We start from the raw sequence: 14278 nt of genomic DNA on the forward strand, positions 1-14278 counted from the left end.
AGGGAGGGGGAGATAACAGGAGAGAATAATGCAAAATGAGACTATGCTGTGAGCTTCATATCCCATCTGGAAGCTGTTTTCCCCCAGTACACTGCACACCCACTCCCTCTGGGCTAGGATGGTAAGGGTCAAGTTTCCCAGTTGACTGGTCCTCTTTACTAAAGCCAGGCCCATCTGTGCAAAATCTACCCGAGATGATCTCAGTAGAGTTGCAGAGTCCTTCATTGTCACAAATGTCTTGACCAGTCAACTGAGGAGTGGGTGCTGGCTGGAAGGCACTCTTGAAGAGTTTAGGTCTTGAAGAGGCTGTGAGAGGATGAGCCTGCTCTGCTCCTGTATGTCTGTCTATCCCACCTTCCTTCACATCTGAGTTTTGGGGACTCTTTCTTGGACCTTCCCTGGTCTGCTGAGATCATTGTCGCCATTGCGTCAGCAAAAGTCTCCCCAAAGCCTAGCATGGTTGTGTCATTTTGTGGCAGCACATGAAGGCCTTTAGCTGTGCTGGCCCCACTCTGGGTGGGAAGGGAGCACTGGTGGCCACCCAGCACCTTCTTTGGCATGTGACCTTCCAGCCAGGATAAAGCTGCTATCCATTTGATCAGGTGATAAACCTGCTTCTGTATATCGCTCAGAAGCTCATACTCTGCCATGATCTGCACAGCTGTGAGACACCACACCCTGGGACATGCAGTTTCCTGAGGCCTTCTTTCTCACACGTGTGAAGGAAGCCTCTGAGTTTTGCCAGATAAGTGCAGCTCCCAAAATGAGGCTCGGTGGGACAGAGTTTGCCTGTTCTGGGTTAGCAGGCTCAAACTGAGCTAATTAGCCGTGGCTTTGATGGCATCTATCCAAAATAAACTCTGGGCTGTCTTCACTGTGCCCATCACAGTTGAATCTGGACAAGAGGACTCTCTCCTCTTACCATGCGGTTGCATGCACAGGTGTCTTATATTAATAAGAAATCTAAAATTAACAATACCTGTTGGATTCAGGAGAGAATGGAGCCAACCCAGAGACCCAGCAGTCTTCCTGGGATGTGGTGACAGCTTCCTGCTGGTCCTGTAGTTTCCATTGTGGATATAGCCAGCTACAAAGCCATGTCATTATATTTGTTTGCTTTACCCTTCCTGCTCATGCTTTCCTCTGCTTCCTGCCACCTTCTTTGAGTAAAATAGCAATCTTCAGCTCTGTGTCAGCTATAGGTGCTCTTGCTCCTTGAAGGTGTCAGATCCTTGGTGCCCCCTTTGATAATAACCGTAGTTATTCCCAATCTCATAGGCTATCATCCTTCTCTCCACTGTCTGTGTTTGGAGATGTTGGATTGGTATATGTATGAGTGATGAGAACTGAAATGGGACTGCTCTGGTGAGAAAGCTTTGCCAGTATTTAATTGTGATGGAGGATATGACCCAGGAGCCCAGAGAGGGGTAGGTGCCCCAACATTTCTGGATGCCCAGGGAAGCTGCAAGTTTCATTCTTTGCTTATCACCTATGTTTGCTCTGTCCTGTGCAGTAGGTCTCTGTCTCTTGGGAGAGAATGGTCTCTTGGGGACCTAACTCCCATGTCTCTTGGAGAACAGTGTTGCCTTCATCCTTGCTTCCAAGCAGTGAGGTCCTCCAACAAACCTGGTTTTTTGTTTGGGAATATAGCCAGAGGCACATCTCTGCCTCTTCCCTCCAGGTAGGTTTGTCCTACAATGGAAAGATTGTTGACTGACCGAGAGAGATCGTTGTTCTAAGTGTGGGTGGGATGCCACTAAAAGATAATCTGTGGAGCTACTGCATAAATGCATTCTCTTGACTCTCTTTACTCCCACCTTTGCCTTTGTTAATGCACAGTCGTGAAAGAAATTTTAAGCACATGGCAGAATTGCAGACAGCTCTCCCCACAGCTGTCCGTCCAGCTCTGCTTCTCCTCCAGGGCTACACAGTGGTTCTAGTTTTGGTGGTCACAACAGTATATAAGATTTGAATGCCTCTTGTTTTATCCTGGCTCTGCTATGCTGTGGTGTGCCAGAACTCTGAATCCCTTCACTTCTCTGTGGTTATATTCTCACCCTCACTGTAAGGTTATCGTGTTCATATCCTGTATTTGCTTGTGTTGTTTAGAGAACACAAGACAAAGAACAGCTGTTACATGAACAGGCGCTCTCTGGGGTTAATGCTCAGGACTCCAAAGTCTTTATCCCTCTATGCTGTAGGATAGGACAAAACCTGTTTTTCTAGTGGTTTTTAGATAACTGTCTAACCCAGTTTCATCTGCTGACTCAGGTCCCTCTGAAGAAGTTATGCTCTGCATGGATGGAAGATATTTTCTGTCACTTGATTCAAGTGCAGAAATGCTTCTAGGCAACTTGGAAATGGATGGGTAGATTTTACCAAGCAACCCCGCCAACTCGTGTCTGCTATGGGAACAAGTGTAGAAAACTTCAGCCCAGACATCCAGGGAGGGCCTCAACACTGGGATTTAGCATGAGCATGCCTTTTCTGCAGTGTCTGCCCTCCAGGGAAGCCTCCGATGGTGGTGTGTTTGGCTCTCACTCCAGGCAGTCAGAGGACAAGTGGGAAGGAAGCAAAGGGAGAGAAACCTCGTGTCAGGCAGAATGCACGTGGGAGGGACTCCACCTCCACTTCCAGCATGCTCTGTGAGCATCTGAGGTTTTAAATTGAGCAGCTGAGGGATGATGTTGGAGGGTAAAAGGCACTGACATGTTCAAGATTGCTACAACTCACCATCTCCCTCCCCCACTTGTTGGAAGCATGGGTCTGTTCAGCTAAAGCCTACTTCACTCTCCAGCCCTCTGACAGCCAGTGGAATGTTGACAGAGCTACTGTGCTCTGGTAAAACAAATACATATTCCTGCAGGAGCAGGAACCTACAGGCTCCGGCATCCGGGGTCCTCTGGCCACCGCCTCCCTCAGTCCCAGCACTGATGAAAGAAAGGACTGCATGCACCCCATGCTTCTCTAGGAGCCAGGCTCCTTCCTGAGCTCAGCTCTCACACTGGAATTCACTGGCATTCATGTCTCCACTCTAGAACCTGTGTGCTCTCTCCCACTCTCATCCATACCCTGTTGCTCTTGGTATTTCAATATACTGCTTTCAATGCCTTTCTGCCCACCCAGATGCTTTTCCAGGCAGGGGGTGGGGGGACAGACCCAGTCCGACTCTGCTGAGCTCTCTCCAGTTCATTTAAGTTACACAGTTCCGTCTGTGTAATACAGTCACTTGAATCTATCTGTCTTTTCTTTCCTCTCCCTGAGCCAGAAGCCTCAATCTGCCAACAAATGGGATAATTTTTCAGCTGGTGTTTGGCAGCCATCATTTTTCTCCCTGCCCAACCCATACTTTGTTGTAGCAAATGGAAAAGTTAGTGATTTGACTTCTGAAAAGGAGGATGTGCCTCAAAGGAAGCAGGTTCACTGTAGTATCAGGAGCCCAGCTCTGCAGCAGAACTGGCCAGATTTACTAACTGTTACTGGAATGATTAGTGGAATGATTGTTTGTTGTTAACAGCCCATCTGTAGTGTTTAAACTTCATTGGGGAGCCAAATTTCACAGGCATTATCTGGCTGGAATACAACCTCATATGGTCCACAGAGGGGCTGTTAAATCCCAGAGGAAATTAAATACAACAGGGGGCCTTCCTGTTATGTTGATCCAACCAATCTTTTTTTCTCTGATAGAAATCAGCAGCTGGGTTGATGTTCTCTGGGCCATCAGTGTGCCTATTGCCGCTGGCAGAGAACATGAGAAAGTGTCTGTCACCAAGGACAGGCACTGAAGACCATGATTTTCTGCCACACTTGCACTTTGTCATCATAGGAATTTCTTGCCTTGTGCTCTATTCAGTTTGTTGTCACAGCGAGATGGTGCTAGGAAGATGCAGATAGGTACTCACAGAGAAAGGGGGAGATGAGAGAATATAGAAGTTTCACGAGTGTTTGTGGCATAGATAAACAAGCAGTGATATACAGCACCACGTCCCTTTCTGTCTTAATTAAAGGTGTTTTTGTCAACCTGATGCAGGCAAGGAATAGGAACTGCTTTTTCCCATCCAAAAACTGTTGTCACTAAGGTTTGGCTCTCAGTGCAGAGGAAGGCTCTCAGATCCCCCTCGGAGTTGACACTAACGCTCTCTCTCCCTTTGTCTTTTCTCAGCATTTCTCAGAGAACCTGGATCACTTCTCTGACAACATGGAGGATTTCTCCAATGACCTGTTCAGCAGTTTCTTCGATGACCCAGTACTGGCTGAGAAGAACCCACTGCTGGACATGGACCTGGATCCACCCACTCCAGGCATCCAGGCAGAGCACAGCTATTCCCTCAGTGGAGACTCTGCTCCCCAGAGCCCCCTTGTGCCTGTCAAGGCTGAAGATAATACTAATGGTGAGCATGAGATATGCACGCTGCACAACTTTGGGCACATCTGTTAGCAGAGGCTCTGGCTGGCTTCCATGTGTAAGGACAAACTGGCTACTCCTTGGGCTTGCACGTGGCTAATCCGGGGAAGAATGTGATCTGCAGTTGTCAAATACAGCCTGTGTTTTTTCCTTCCATTTGTGCTTTGACAGTTACATTGCTCCTTTGCCGGGCTTACTGTTATTTATGAGGATGATAATTGGCTGTGGTTCGGTGTGCTGCCAGCTTCTGACAAGCAATAGACAATGTCTTTTTAGGATCCTGCAGACTTGGGTGTGGATGCCCTAGATCCAGCTCCATTTTGGCATCAGGCAGCAGGGTTTTGGCTTGAACATAGGAAGCATGAGTGCTGGTACATGTGGAAGGCTAAGTGGCTTCTTTACTGGCAGATTTTTTAGCAGGAGACAGAGAGGGACAGTAATTTCAAGACTTATTTTTAAAACAATTCATTTCAGCATAATTTATGATGGCTGGATATTTTTAGAGCCGTCCTTGCAGAGAGTCCTGTAATTTGTGGGACTGTGTGGGTGTCCCAACAGCTGATGGACACCGCGCTGCCTGAAAAAGCAGTGGCATAGGCTCAGTATACACAGAAGAAAGCCATTCCTTTGAGCAAGAGTGAGCCCTGGGACAGAGGCTTCCCTCTAATGGCCAGCAATGATCCCAGCTCTCTGGTACAAATGTCAAGGTAGGAGAAGAGGAGGCCGGCCTCCACTGCCTCTTTGGTCCCTTCAAAAGGCACAACTATCTGCCACATTCCTTAGGGGCAACTCAGAAAGGTGCTGGGAGAGAGGCTTATGGCAGGCCAAGCAGCTCTGCCTTAGTATCAAAAAAGCTTTCCACTTACATTTCTTCTTCCTTAGCTTTAACTCCAGTACAATCTTGGAGGGGGCAACTAAAAAAAAACCAAACCTGCACGAACAAATAAACACATCTTTATTTTACCCCTGAAAATGAATAAGAGGAGAAGAGACTTGGGAATGACAGTAGGAAAAAGGATAATTTGTGGAAAGCTCTGAAAATTAAGACTGCCTACATGAAGCTACCTCAGGGACTCCTCTCTGAGACACTTATTACCACTTCTGCTCCTCTCCTCTGTGTTTGGACATGCCTCTCCTTCAGCTGCTGTGTCTCAAAGGCAAGACTATGACTCTTGTGAATGGAGTGTGACACTGATACCCTTGGGCAGAGGCCAGCACAGAGTGTATAGCACTCAACTCAGGAGAGCTTGAGATGCACCTGGCACTTGCTCTCTTGAGAGTGCAGATCAGCTTTATACAGGAAGTAAGGCCTAATATTAATATGGCAGGTATAGGAGTATCTGTGCACCCAGTCCTGCAGCTCAGTAATTCAGCTCATCTTTCCAGGGCTTTCTTGGCTCATAATTGGATGTGAGTCATATTCTAGTGAAGCCCTGAGTCAGATCCAGTATTTACAACACTGTGCAGTCCTTTTGGCACAGTTCCATCCGGTCTCAGTCCTTTTAGACATTCATTTAAAATTAATTGTCCAGGAATGGCTTTTCTTTAACATTAAGCAAGCTCTGCTTGGTCTCCAGAGCTCCTCAGGAATGCCCCCACTCTGTCTAGGCTTGGAGCTGGCTGAGGCTTGCTATTAATCAGCTTTCTCCCAGCTTTTCTGCAGATCTCCAAAACTTTTCCAAATCCTGCCCCTTCCCACATGGTTCCCACAAACACAGGTCAGCTAGAGCAAGCCACTGGCTGCATTGTGACCCCTCTTATCAGCACAGTCTGCTTTCCAGATGGTTTGTGTATACGGACTGACTTCTTCAGTTGTCAGTACCGGCCCTCAGTTTTACAGGGTGTGATTTGATGCCAGGAGCAGGGGGAACCAGGGTTGTGCAGAACAGTGGGTGGTGGACCAGCCTCAGGCTAGTGCCAGCCCTCCTGTTCAAGTCCTGCTTCCTCATTGCTCTTTGCCTCACCTCCTCAACCCAGAGCAGCTACAGATATCTCTCAGCTGTACTTCTTCCTAATATGTACAGAGTATCTAGAGTAGAGAGGGAGCTTCCTGGGATGCCTCATCCACCAGCATATAGTGAAATCTGCAGTGGTTACAGACTGGCCAGGCCTCTGAAACATCCTCTCAGGCAGCAGAACACAGATGTGTCCACACAAGATGCCTCCTCCTCAATCCCTTATTGACCCTCTGATGGCCTATGTGTTTCTGATTAAGTAACCCAATCACTCCCCAGATAAATCTTAGAGGGTGGGAAAGAGAGCAGGGTCAGAATATAGACAGGAAATGGGAGGACAGCACATACTTATTTGGGTGTCTGTTCCTTAGCCTGTCTGGACTGACAGCACTGGGGGCTGCTCTCTCACTGAGTCAAGTCTCACTGGGGAGAGCTCTTGGTGGTCTGCTCTCCCTTTCTTCAGCAGCAGCTCCCACAGAGGGTGCCCCACACCTCTGAGAAAAAGAGGAATGCAGAGCTTTGCAACAGAAAGGCAAGATGAGGAAGACGAGGGTTCAAATTATAGTAAGGCAAAATGTTCCCATACTGGGCATAGTGAAACCATAGAAGAGTTTAAATGAGGGAAGCTGTGGATGCTTCATTGCCTTTCAGAGCAATAGGATCAAGTCAGACAACCATCTGTCAGGACTGACACAGATGTGGTTGAACTTGCCTAGAGCAATGGGATAGACCGGAAGATCTCTCAAGGTCCTTTATCTCTGTGACAGGCAGAAGTCAGTCCATGTTTTCTGGACACAAACACACATGGCTGTGTACCACCTTGCCTCCTTCCATCACAAAGGGTCTCTCTGCATACCAGAGGTATGCAGGGGGGGTTGTCTGCATATCAGGGGACTTCACTACCAGCTGCAGGTTTTGTGTCCTGTGCAGGACAGAGAAAACACAGTCCACTCTGTGTCTGCTCAGAAGTGTCTCCGTTGTTATGCCTGTGCAGTGCAGCCCTGCCTGAGACACTGCCTGATGACATTGGGCCTGCTGCATTGTGGGAAGCTCTAGGAAGTGATCTAGCAGCACTGAGAGCAGCACACACAGAGCAGCCACAGGAGCTGTGTCTGTGCTTGAAGATGTCCAGTCACAGAGGCAGCTGGAAGAAATGAGCATGTGCTAAGAGATACTTGTCTAGGCAGAAAATAAGAGGTGCTAGACCAAAGACAGGAAGATAACATATTCCATTGGCAAGGACAGCACTGTGTTAACTGATACAATCCTTGCCCAGGCTTTAACACCACTCTGTCTAAGCAAAAGCCAAAGGCAGGATTCTGCCCTGACATCTCCAAGAGGAAACAGAGGCTGAGTTGTTAAGGTACCTCTAAGTTTAGATCAGATGGCAGCTCCACATGAACAGCTGTTTGCTTGTACTCTTTGTGCAGGCTTTTCTGGACCTGAGAAGGACCTTTTCCCCCCTCTCCTCTTGCCAGGACATCTTCTGCACTGTGGCCTGCACTGCAGAGCTGCTGTGTGCAGCAGATAGCTAGGCAACCTCCCTAGGTCTGACTGAGAGTGCTGCATGCAGAGAGCAGTGCAGAGGGGTCAGAGAGTGAGTTGGACTATGGCCTCATGTGGAGGCAACTGGGGCACTATCTGGTGACACGCTTAGCAATAGTTTGTCCTGTGTCAAGCCAAATGTGTTTCTGGTTGTCAGATAAAAAGGGAAAGGCATGGGGATTAAGAAGGAGGGTGCAGTCTGTAGGCCATCCAGGAGTAGCTTTTTGGCAGGCTGAAGTGTTTGAAGAGCAAAGACCAAAACTTCAGAGCAGAGTCCAGGCAGCTTTCCTGCCTAGCACTCTTTTTTCCCATCTGAGCTGCAGTTTATCCGATGCTGCCTGAATCCCAGTTCCTGTGATCTCTACTTCCAGTGACAAGCCAGGCTCACTTCTCAAATGTGCACAGGACAGAGCAGGAAGGGAGCAAGTTCTCTTCAGACACTTCATTTCCCTCACTGCTGCTTCTTGTCCCTGCTAGCAATGGCAGCACAGCACAGCTGCAGGCAGCAGTTCTGCTGAGCAGTGCAGGGTGAAGGAGAGAGTCTCAGAGGTGAGACTGAGGGGACCAGCTGTGGAAGCAGCCTCACAAGCAGGAGCCACATTGGGCTTCCTTCCACAGAAATGGACCTTCCTCCTTTCTGTCAGGCAAAAAAGCCCATCATCCAAATGATGGCCCAACATCATTGGAGGCCAAAGCAGCACTGTCAGCCTTTTACTGTCATCATGCTTGCCCTCTCACCAGCTTTCTAGCACAGAGATGGTGTTATTCTTGGTAACACACCTGGCAGCTCTGTGATGCTGGCCATGCTGCCTCAGGAGCAACAGCCCAGCATCCTCCTCTCACTGAGCCCTAAATATAAATAAGCTCCAGAGGATGAGACATAGACATTACTAGGGGAAGAAACCCTGCAGCTGTCCTCCAGAGCTCGGGCTGCACAGTCAGAGCACAGCAGAGATACAATTCCTCTAGCTCTGTCCTGTCTGCTCCCCACACGCTGGGGGTTCACTCCCTTTTGTACTCTGTGTTGTGGGCCTGCACATGCTTGTGTGATTACAGTGCTAAACTTGGAAAGACAGCCTCCTCAGTCAGGGGGAAGCTGTCTGCACGGCTTTTTTTTTCCTTGCCCTGTTCTTGCTAGAGTTTGACTCTCACGTTGTGCATGTTTCAGAGCTGGAGAATGGAGTGTGGTCGCTGGGGCCCAAGCTCTGCTCCATCATGGTGAAACAGGAACAGAACCTGGCTCTAGACCTGCCTGAGTCCCAGCTAGCTGCCAGCTCCATACCAGTGCTGAACCTCAACCCTCTGCAGAGACTGCCAGTCCCCGAGGAGGTGAGCCCATATAAGATCCATTGGGAACCTGGGCTCTCACACAGCGACACCCTTGGTGATGCAGACTCAGCCATGTGACTGCAGGGTCCTGCAAGGTGATTTAGCTGCTGGACAGAGAGGAGAAGGTGATACAAAGCCCAGATACTGCATTATTTGTCATTCTCCTCTTGAAATGGCAGTCAGAGGAGCAGCATTCCTGATGTTGGCTAGAACCGTTCTTGATTTCTGCAGTGTAGCTAGAAGACAGCTTGTCCTTCCAGAGAAAGTGGTGAAATGAGGATTTTTTCCAGCAGAGGAGGCTTTGCAATCTTGGTTAAATATAAGCCCAGTTCCTTGGCATAAAAGCCAAAGGCTTTAAGCTTGCACCTGATGGAGATCTGTCCCCTCCAATCTGCCAGTATTTCGATAGCCACTCTTGGCTTATTTTCATTTTTCAGAAAACAGTGTAAAGTAGTGCGGTGCCAGTGACCCCATTATTCCTGAGTATAGACCCCTCCTCTGCTGCTGACTTTTGGACTTGTCACTTGGCCTCTCACTTTTTGTAACTGCTCACTGGAAGTGGAGGTTCCACTCCAGGTCCTGCTTGCTTTTTCCTATGAAGCAGCAGGAATTATTATTTCTATGAAACAAGGGGCCAACTCTTTTTTTCATATACAGGTTTTTAAGAAATCTGTTTGTCTGAAGGAGGTACAGTTATGCCACTGGCATCTGGGTGTAAGTCAAGGGCTCAGTTTGGCTGGCCTTGAGTCCAGCTGTGTTCATGAGAAGGTCTGATCAGTCTCACACAGACCTTGCCTATCCTGAAGCAGCTCAGTAGATAACAGTAGAGCATCTCTGGGGTTCACTTCCTTTTTTCACTCATGCTGATCATCTTCCCATTTAAGCAGCCATCCAAAACAAATGGTTTTTTCCAGCCAAAACTGTGCACAAACTTCCTCTATTATTTACACAGCTTGAACTTGCTGTGCCCTCAAAGCTCTGCTGTGTGCTTAGCAGCCATTCCATGGTCTTCTCTCAGCTGTGTTTACAGTCTGGAGGAGTTTGAAATGTGTCTGTTTAGTGTAAAAACTCCAACCTATGGTGGGCAGGGGGCTGGCAAGCAAGGGAGCTGAAGGGCAGCATAACCCAGATGGGAATAAATCTACTCTTTATTCAACTCTCAGTCCCCTCCGATTGGAAACAGTTGACCAGTGGCCTTCGGGAAAATCATGTGAGCAGGACAGGGTTGTTGTTCTGTTTCTGTTCTGTATGACCTCTGTATTCCCATTTATAATAAAGGCAGATCAAAGAGGGACTTTGCATGGTAACACACAGGTTGGTTTAAATTACACTGTCTGGGTCTATCAAAATAATTGCCAAGGATAAAAGTCATCTCCCTTTTGGAGGTACTCAGCTCAGTGCATTGCTTGGCAGCACAAGCATCTTCCTCTGCCTTTTCCTCTGCAAACATATTTGCACTCTGTGTGCCCAGCAACTGAGACTTCAGAGGCTTATGTTTGAACTCTTGGTTTCCTTTATGTGTGGTGAGAGGCTGCTTTGGAGCAGAGCTGTGAGGTGGGGCAAGACAGGCAGCAGGGGAGCAGTGACTGTGAACAGAACTGGTGGGAGCCTTTTGGGCAGGGGAGGTGAGGTGTTTGGCAGTGCCCAAAAGCTCTTTCTGCTTCTTTTCCACAGATTCCCATAGAAATGACTCCAGCACCTGTGATCAAAGCTGAACCCAAAGAGGTGAATCAGTTTCTAAATGTTCCTACAGGTAAGAAGATAGAATTTCCTGGTCAACTATATTACTCAGATATGGATGGTTATTATTTAGGGAGAAAAGACAACACCTGAGGTCAGAGCCATGCATACAAGGTAGCGTTGGGGCACAGAATAATAGAGGAGTGAGCACTGCACTGTTCCAATGCAGATCAGTGTCTGGACCAGCAGCCACACACAGAAATTGTTCAGACAGGGACTCCCAGGCAAAACAGGCTAATTCAGAGTTGGAAATATGCAAGAGTGCCTTTAAAATCCTCAGAGAGACCGTAGAGTTATCCAAAAATAACCATCTGAAAGTCAGGAAATTCAGGATCCAGTTTAATTTGAAAGAAACCCAAGCATCTGAAAATCTGCCGATGCACAAATGAAAGCACTATAGGAACTCCCACTACCGCAGAGAGACATTCCTTAGGCATATTCCCACTTCCATGAAGGCCCCCAGGGCTCTCCAGTACAAAGTGGGGACAGTTTTCAAGTGCTTGGAAATTAACTGAGTGACCGGAGCCCCTTTGGATCAAGTGTGTGTCAAGTGTGTGAGCCCAGCAGTGCTTTTGGAAGAGCTTTTCTCTCACAGAGCTTCCTGTACTTGTGAACATCATGGGCTTTGTACTTCATTTTGGTTGAACTGGAATACCTTATTGTTTTGTAAATACCTTCAGTGTCTTGGCAAAGCCCTTACCAACTCTCCTGCAGTTCCTAGTTTAGCACATTTGAGGTCAGTCTCACTTCTGTCTTGGGCAGTGCTCAGTCCATCCTGGTTCTCAGACCCACCCCATCTTGTGAAACTCATCACCCTCTCCTTTCTTCTACCCTCTCCTATGCCTCTACCAACAGGCTGACATGAGAGCCATTGACTTGACCTCCTTATTTCTCAGTAGATGACCTGGTGCAGATGCCTCCAACTCCACCCAGCAGCCATGGCAGTGACAGTGATGGATCTCAGAGCCCTCGGTCCCTGCCTCCCTCCAGCCCAGCCCGGCCTGCTGCTCGCTCTTCTACTGCCATCTCCTCCTCACCTCTCCTCACAGCACCACACGTAAGGAGGCAGCAGGACATCACTGGGACACAGGGCTCCTTGGTGCTCAGAGGGATTTGGAGGCTTTCCAAGGCTCACGTAGGGGATCCTGCTCTTGTTATGGTCTCCAAGCTGCAATGCTCTGGCAAAGCAATGTGATGTCTTAGCACGGGGATGTGGGGACAGGATGGTGAGGAGTGAGGAGAGGCACAGTGAGTCTTGCATAATACCTACCATCAGCTACCTTGTTTTAGCAGGTACTGTCTTTCACCCCCGACCTTGGGAAATGGCCTATGCACTAGAGGACTTTCTGAGGAGGTTAATGGGAGAGAAAGGAATTACTGAGAATTCCCGTAACCAGACCATTTTATCCATTGCCCAAAAGTTCTTTGGCAGGGTCCTGCAGTAGAATTGTGTAGCCAGCTTCACCACAAAAGAGCAGATCCCCTCCCAAGTAAAAGAGGAAAAGAGCTGCTGAGCTGTGTCCCCATGATCAGGTTGAGAGCAAAAAAAAGCACTGTCCTGCACCTATTTAGTATCAGTGGGAAGCAGTGTATTCTTTTCTGATGTATACAGCCTCTGGATGCTCTGCAAGGCTTTAAAGAGGATCACTGGGATAGAACTCCTTGCTGGCACTGATGAATGCTCTGTGTGTGTTTCAGAAGTTACAAGGAACCTCTGGCCCGCTGCTCTTGACTGAAGAGGAGAAGCGCACCTTGATTGCCGAGGGTTACCCCATTCCTACCAAGCTGCCCCTCACCAAAGCAGAGGAGAAAGCACTGAAGAGAGTCAGGAGGAAAATCAAGAACAAGGTGACTGCAAAAAATGTAATCATGCAGTTCCCATGATTCCAGAGCATCCTCAGCTGACCAGTGCTATAGTTACCCTCACCTCCTCAGCTGCACTGCAGCTCAGAAAAGGTGGGATCCTGCCTTTGGTACATTACCACGAGCCTCCCAACCCACAAAAATGGTGCCATGGGTCATCTCTGCATGCTTGCTCTGCATACAGCCATATCCGGGAAGTATGGCTTCCAGCCCAGCTCCTGGGAATGTGTGGCCTTCATAGGGCCCACAGGCCAAGGCATCACAGATCAGACTAACTGGCCTGGTCAGTTCCCTTGCTGGTGGAGGCAGGGAAACCAGAGCTATTGCATGAGGCAGGATGGGTGATGCACAGAGCTCATGAGCCAGGCAGAGGCTCTGAGACTTTATACTGGTATAGGAAAGCATCCCGTGGGAGAAATGGTGAGAGCCTGAATTAATCACCAGGTGACTCATAAGTGATCTGGGGCAGAATCAGCCCAGATGACCACAGCACATACCCATGTGAGTCAGAGGAGTTCAAAGCAACCCTAAAGATGCTTTCAGCAGTGAGGGACATAATGCAACAAATGGTTGTGGCCTATAGGCCAAGAAAGGCTGCATACCTACAGCATCCATCCCTCCCAGTTTTGGCCTGGAGACCAGTAGGAATGACAGACTGGAAGGCGACTTCCCCATTTAGAGTACTGTGTGTGCAGGGAACAGACAAGATGCATGAGCCACAAAATGTCCAGACGTTTATGATGTTGATTCCTCTCTGATGGCTCACTTCCCTCCCAGATCTCTGCTCAGGAGAGTCGCAGGAAGAAGAAAGAGTATGTGGAGTGTCTAGAGAAAAAGTAAGTTTCTTCTTCTCGGTCTTATCTTTAAAAAAAAGGAATCCTGTCCATGCACAGTCTTCCTTTCTAGTGTTTTGTGAATTGCTAAGAAAGTATGATTTCTTGCAAGGCTGGCTGCACAGGAGTTTGGTTTGGGATCCTGCCCCTATTCCCCTCCTTCCTAGAAACCTTCTTGTGGGATAAAGATTGCTCAAGAAATTTTGTTTCCAACTGCTTAGTTTGGCTGGTCCCCTGCAAAACACAGGCCATTTTGGCTGCCAACAAGGTGGGATTTTGGGTAAGAGTCCTGTTTCCCCACTAGAAGTTGTTTCTGTTTTTTTTGTCCCACAAGCAGTGGGCTCTCTGAGAGTGCTACCCATGGCTTTTTCCCCCTCTCTTCCCATGAAGGCGGACACACAAGCACTTGACAGCAAGAAAAACCTTGCACTACAGTTATTCCCCACACTCACTCCCCTTCCACTCTCTGCATTAGCTTTGTTTTTCTCCTTGCAACCCTGAGGTCCTGCATGTATAGCAGGCATAAGCTTATGGTGACATCACATAACACTGACAGGGTAGAAAATAACTTCTGTACTAGCAACCCCTAATGGGCATTCCCATAATGG

The 14278-nt window shown here is 48.3% G+C and overlaps 1 protein-coding gene across 7 annotated transcripts in view; it reads left to right on the forward strand.

The window, feature by feature from the left end:
- Window positions 1-14278, forward strand: part of CREB3L1 (cAMP responsive element binding protein 3 like 1) — a 61583-nt gene that overhangs the window by 36185 nt on the left and 11120 nt on the right. For 4 of the 7 annotated variants that reach the window (XM_027642202.1, XM_027642201.1, XM_027642198.1 and 1 more), the window contains 6 exons: window positions 4163-4391; window positions 9074-9234; window positions 10909-10987; window positions 11871-12031; window positions 12673-12822; window positions 13615-13673. In XM_027642202.1, coding sequence (XP_027498003.1) covers window positions 4163-4391; window positions 9074-9234; window positions 10909-10987; window positions 11871-12031; window positions 12673-12822; window positions 13615-13673 — 839 coding nt within the window. The remainder of the gene's footprint in view (window positions 1-4162; window positions 4392-9073; window positions 9235-10908; window positions 10988-11870; window positions 12032-12672; window positions 12823-13614; window positions 13674-14278) is intronic. The other 3 variants (XM_027642199.1, XM_027642203.1, XM_027642204.1) reach the window with 3 other exon arrangements.

The sequence above is a fragment of the Corapipo altera genome, unplaced genomic scaffold, assembly GCF_003945725.1.
Source record: "Corapipo altera isolate COAL_440 unplaced genomic scaffold, ASM394572v1 23b, whole genome shotgun sequence".
In the NCBI taxonomy this organism is placed as follows: Eukaryota; Metazoa; Chordata; class Aves; order Passeriformes; family Pipridae; genus Corapipo; species Corapipo altera.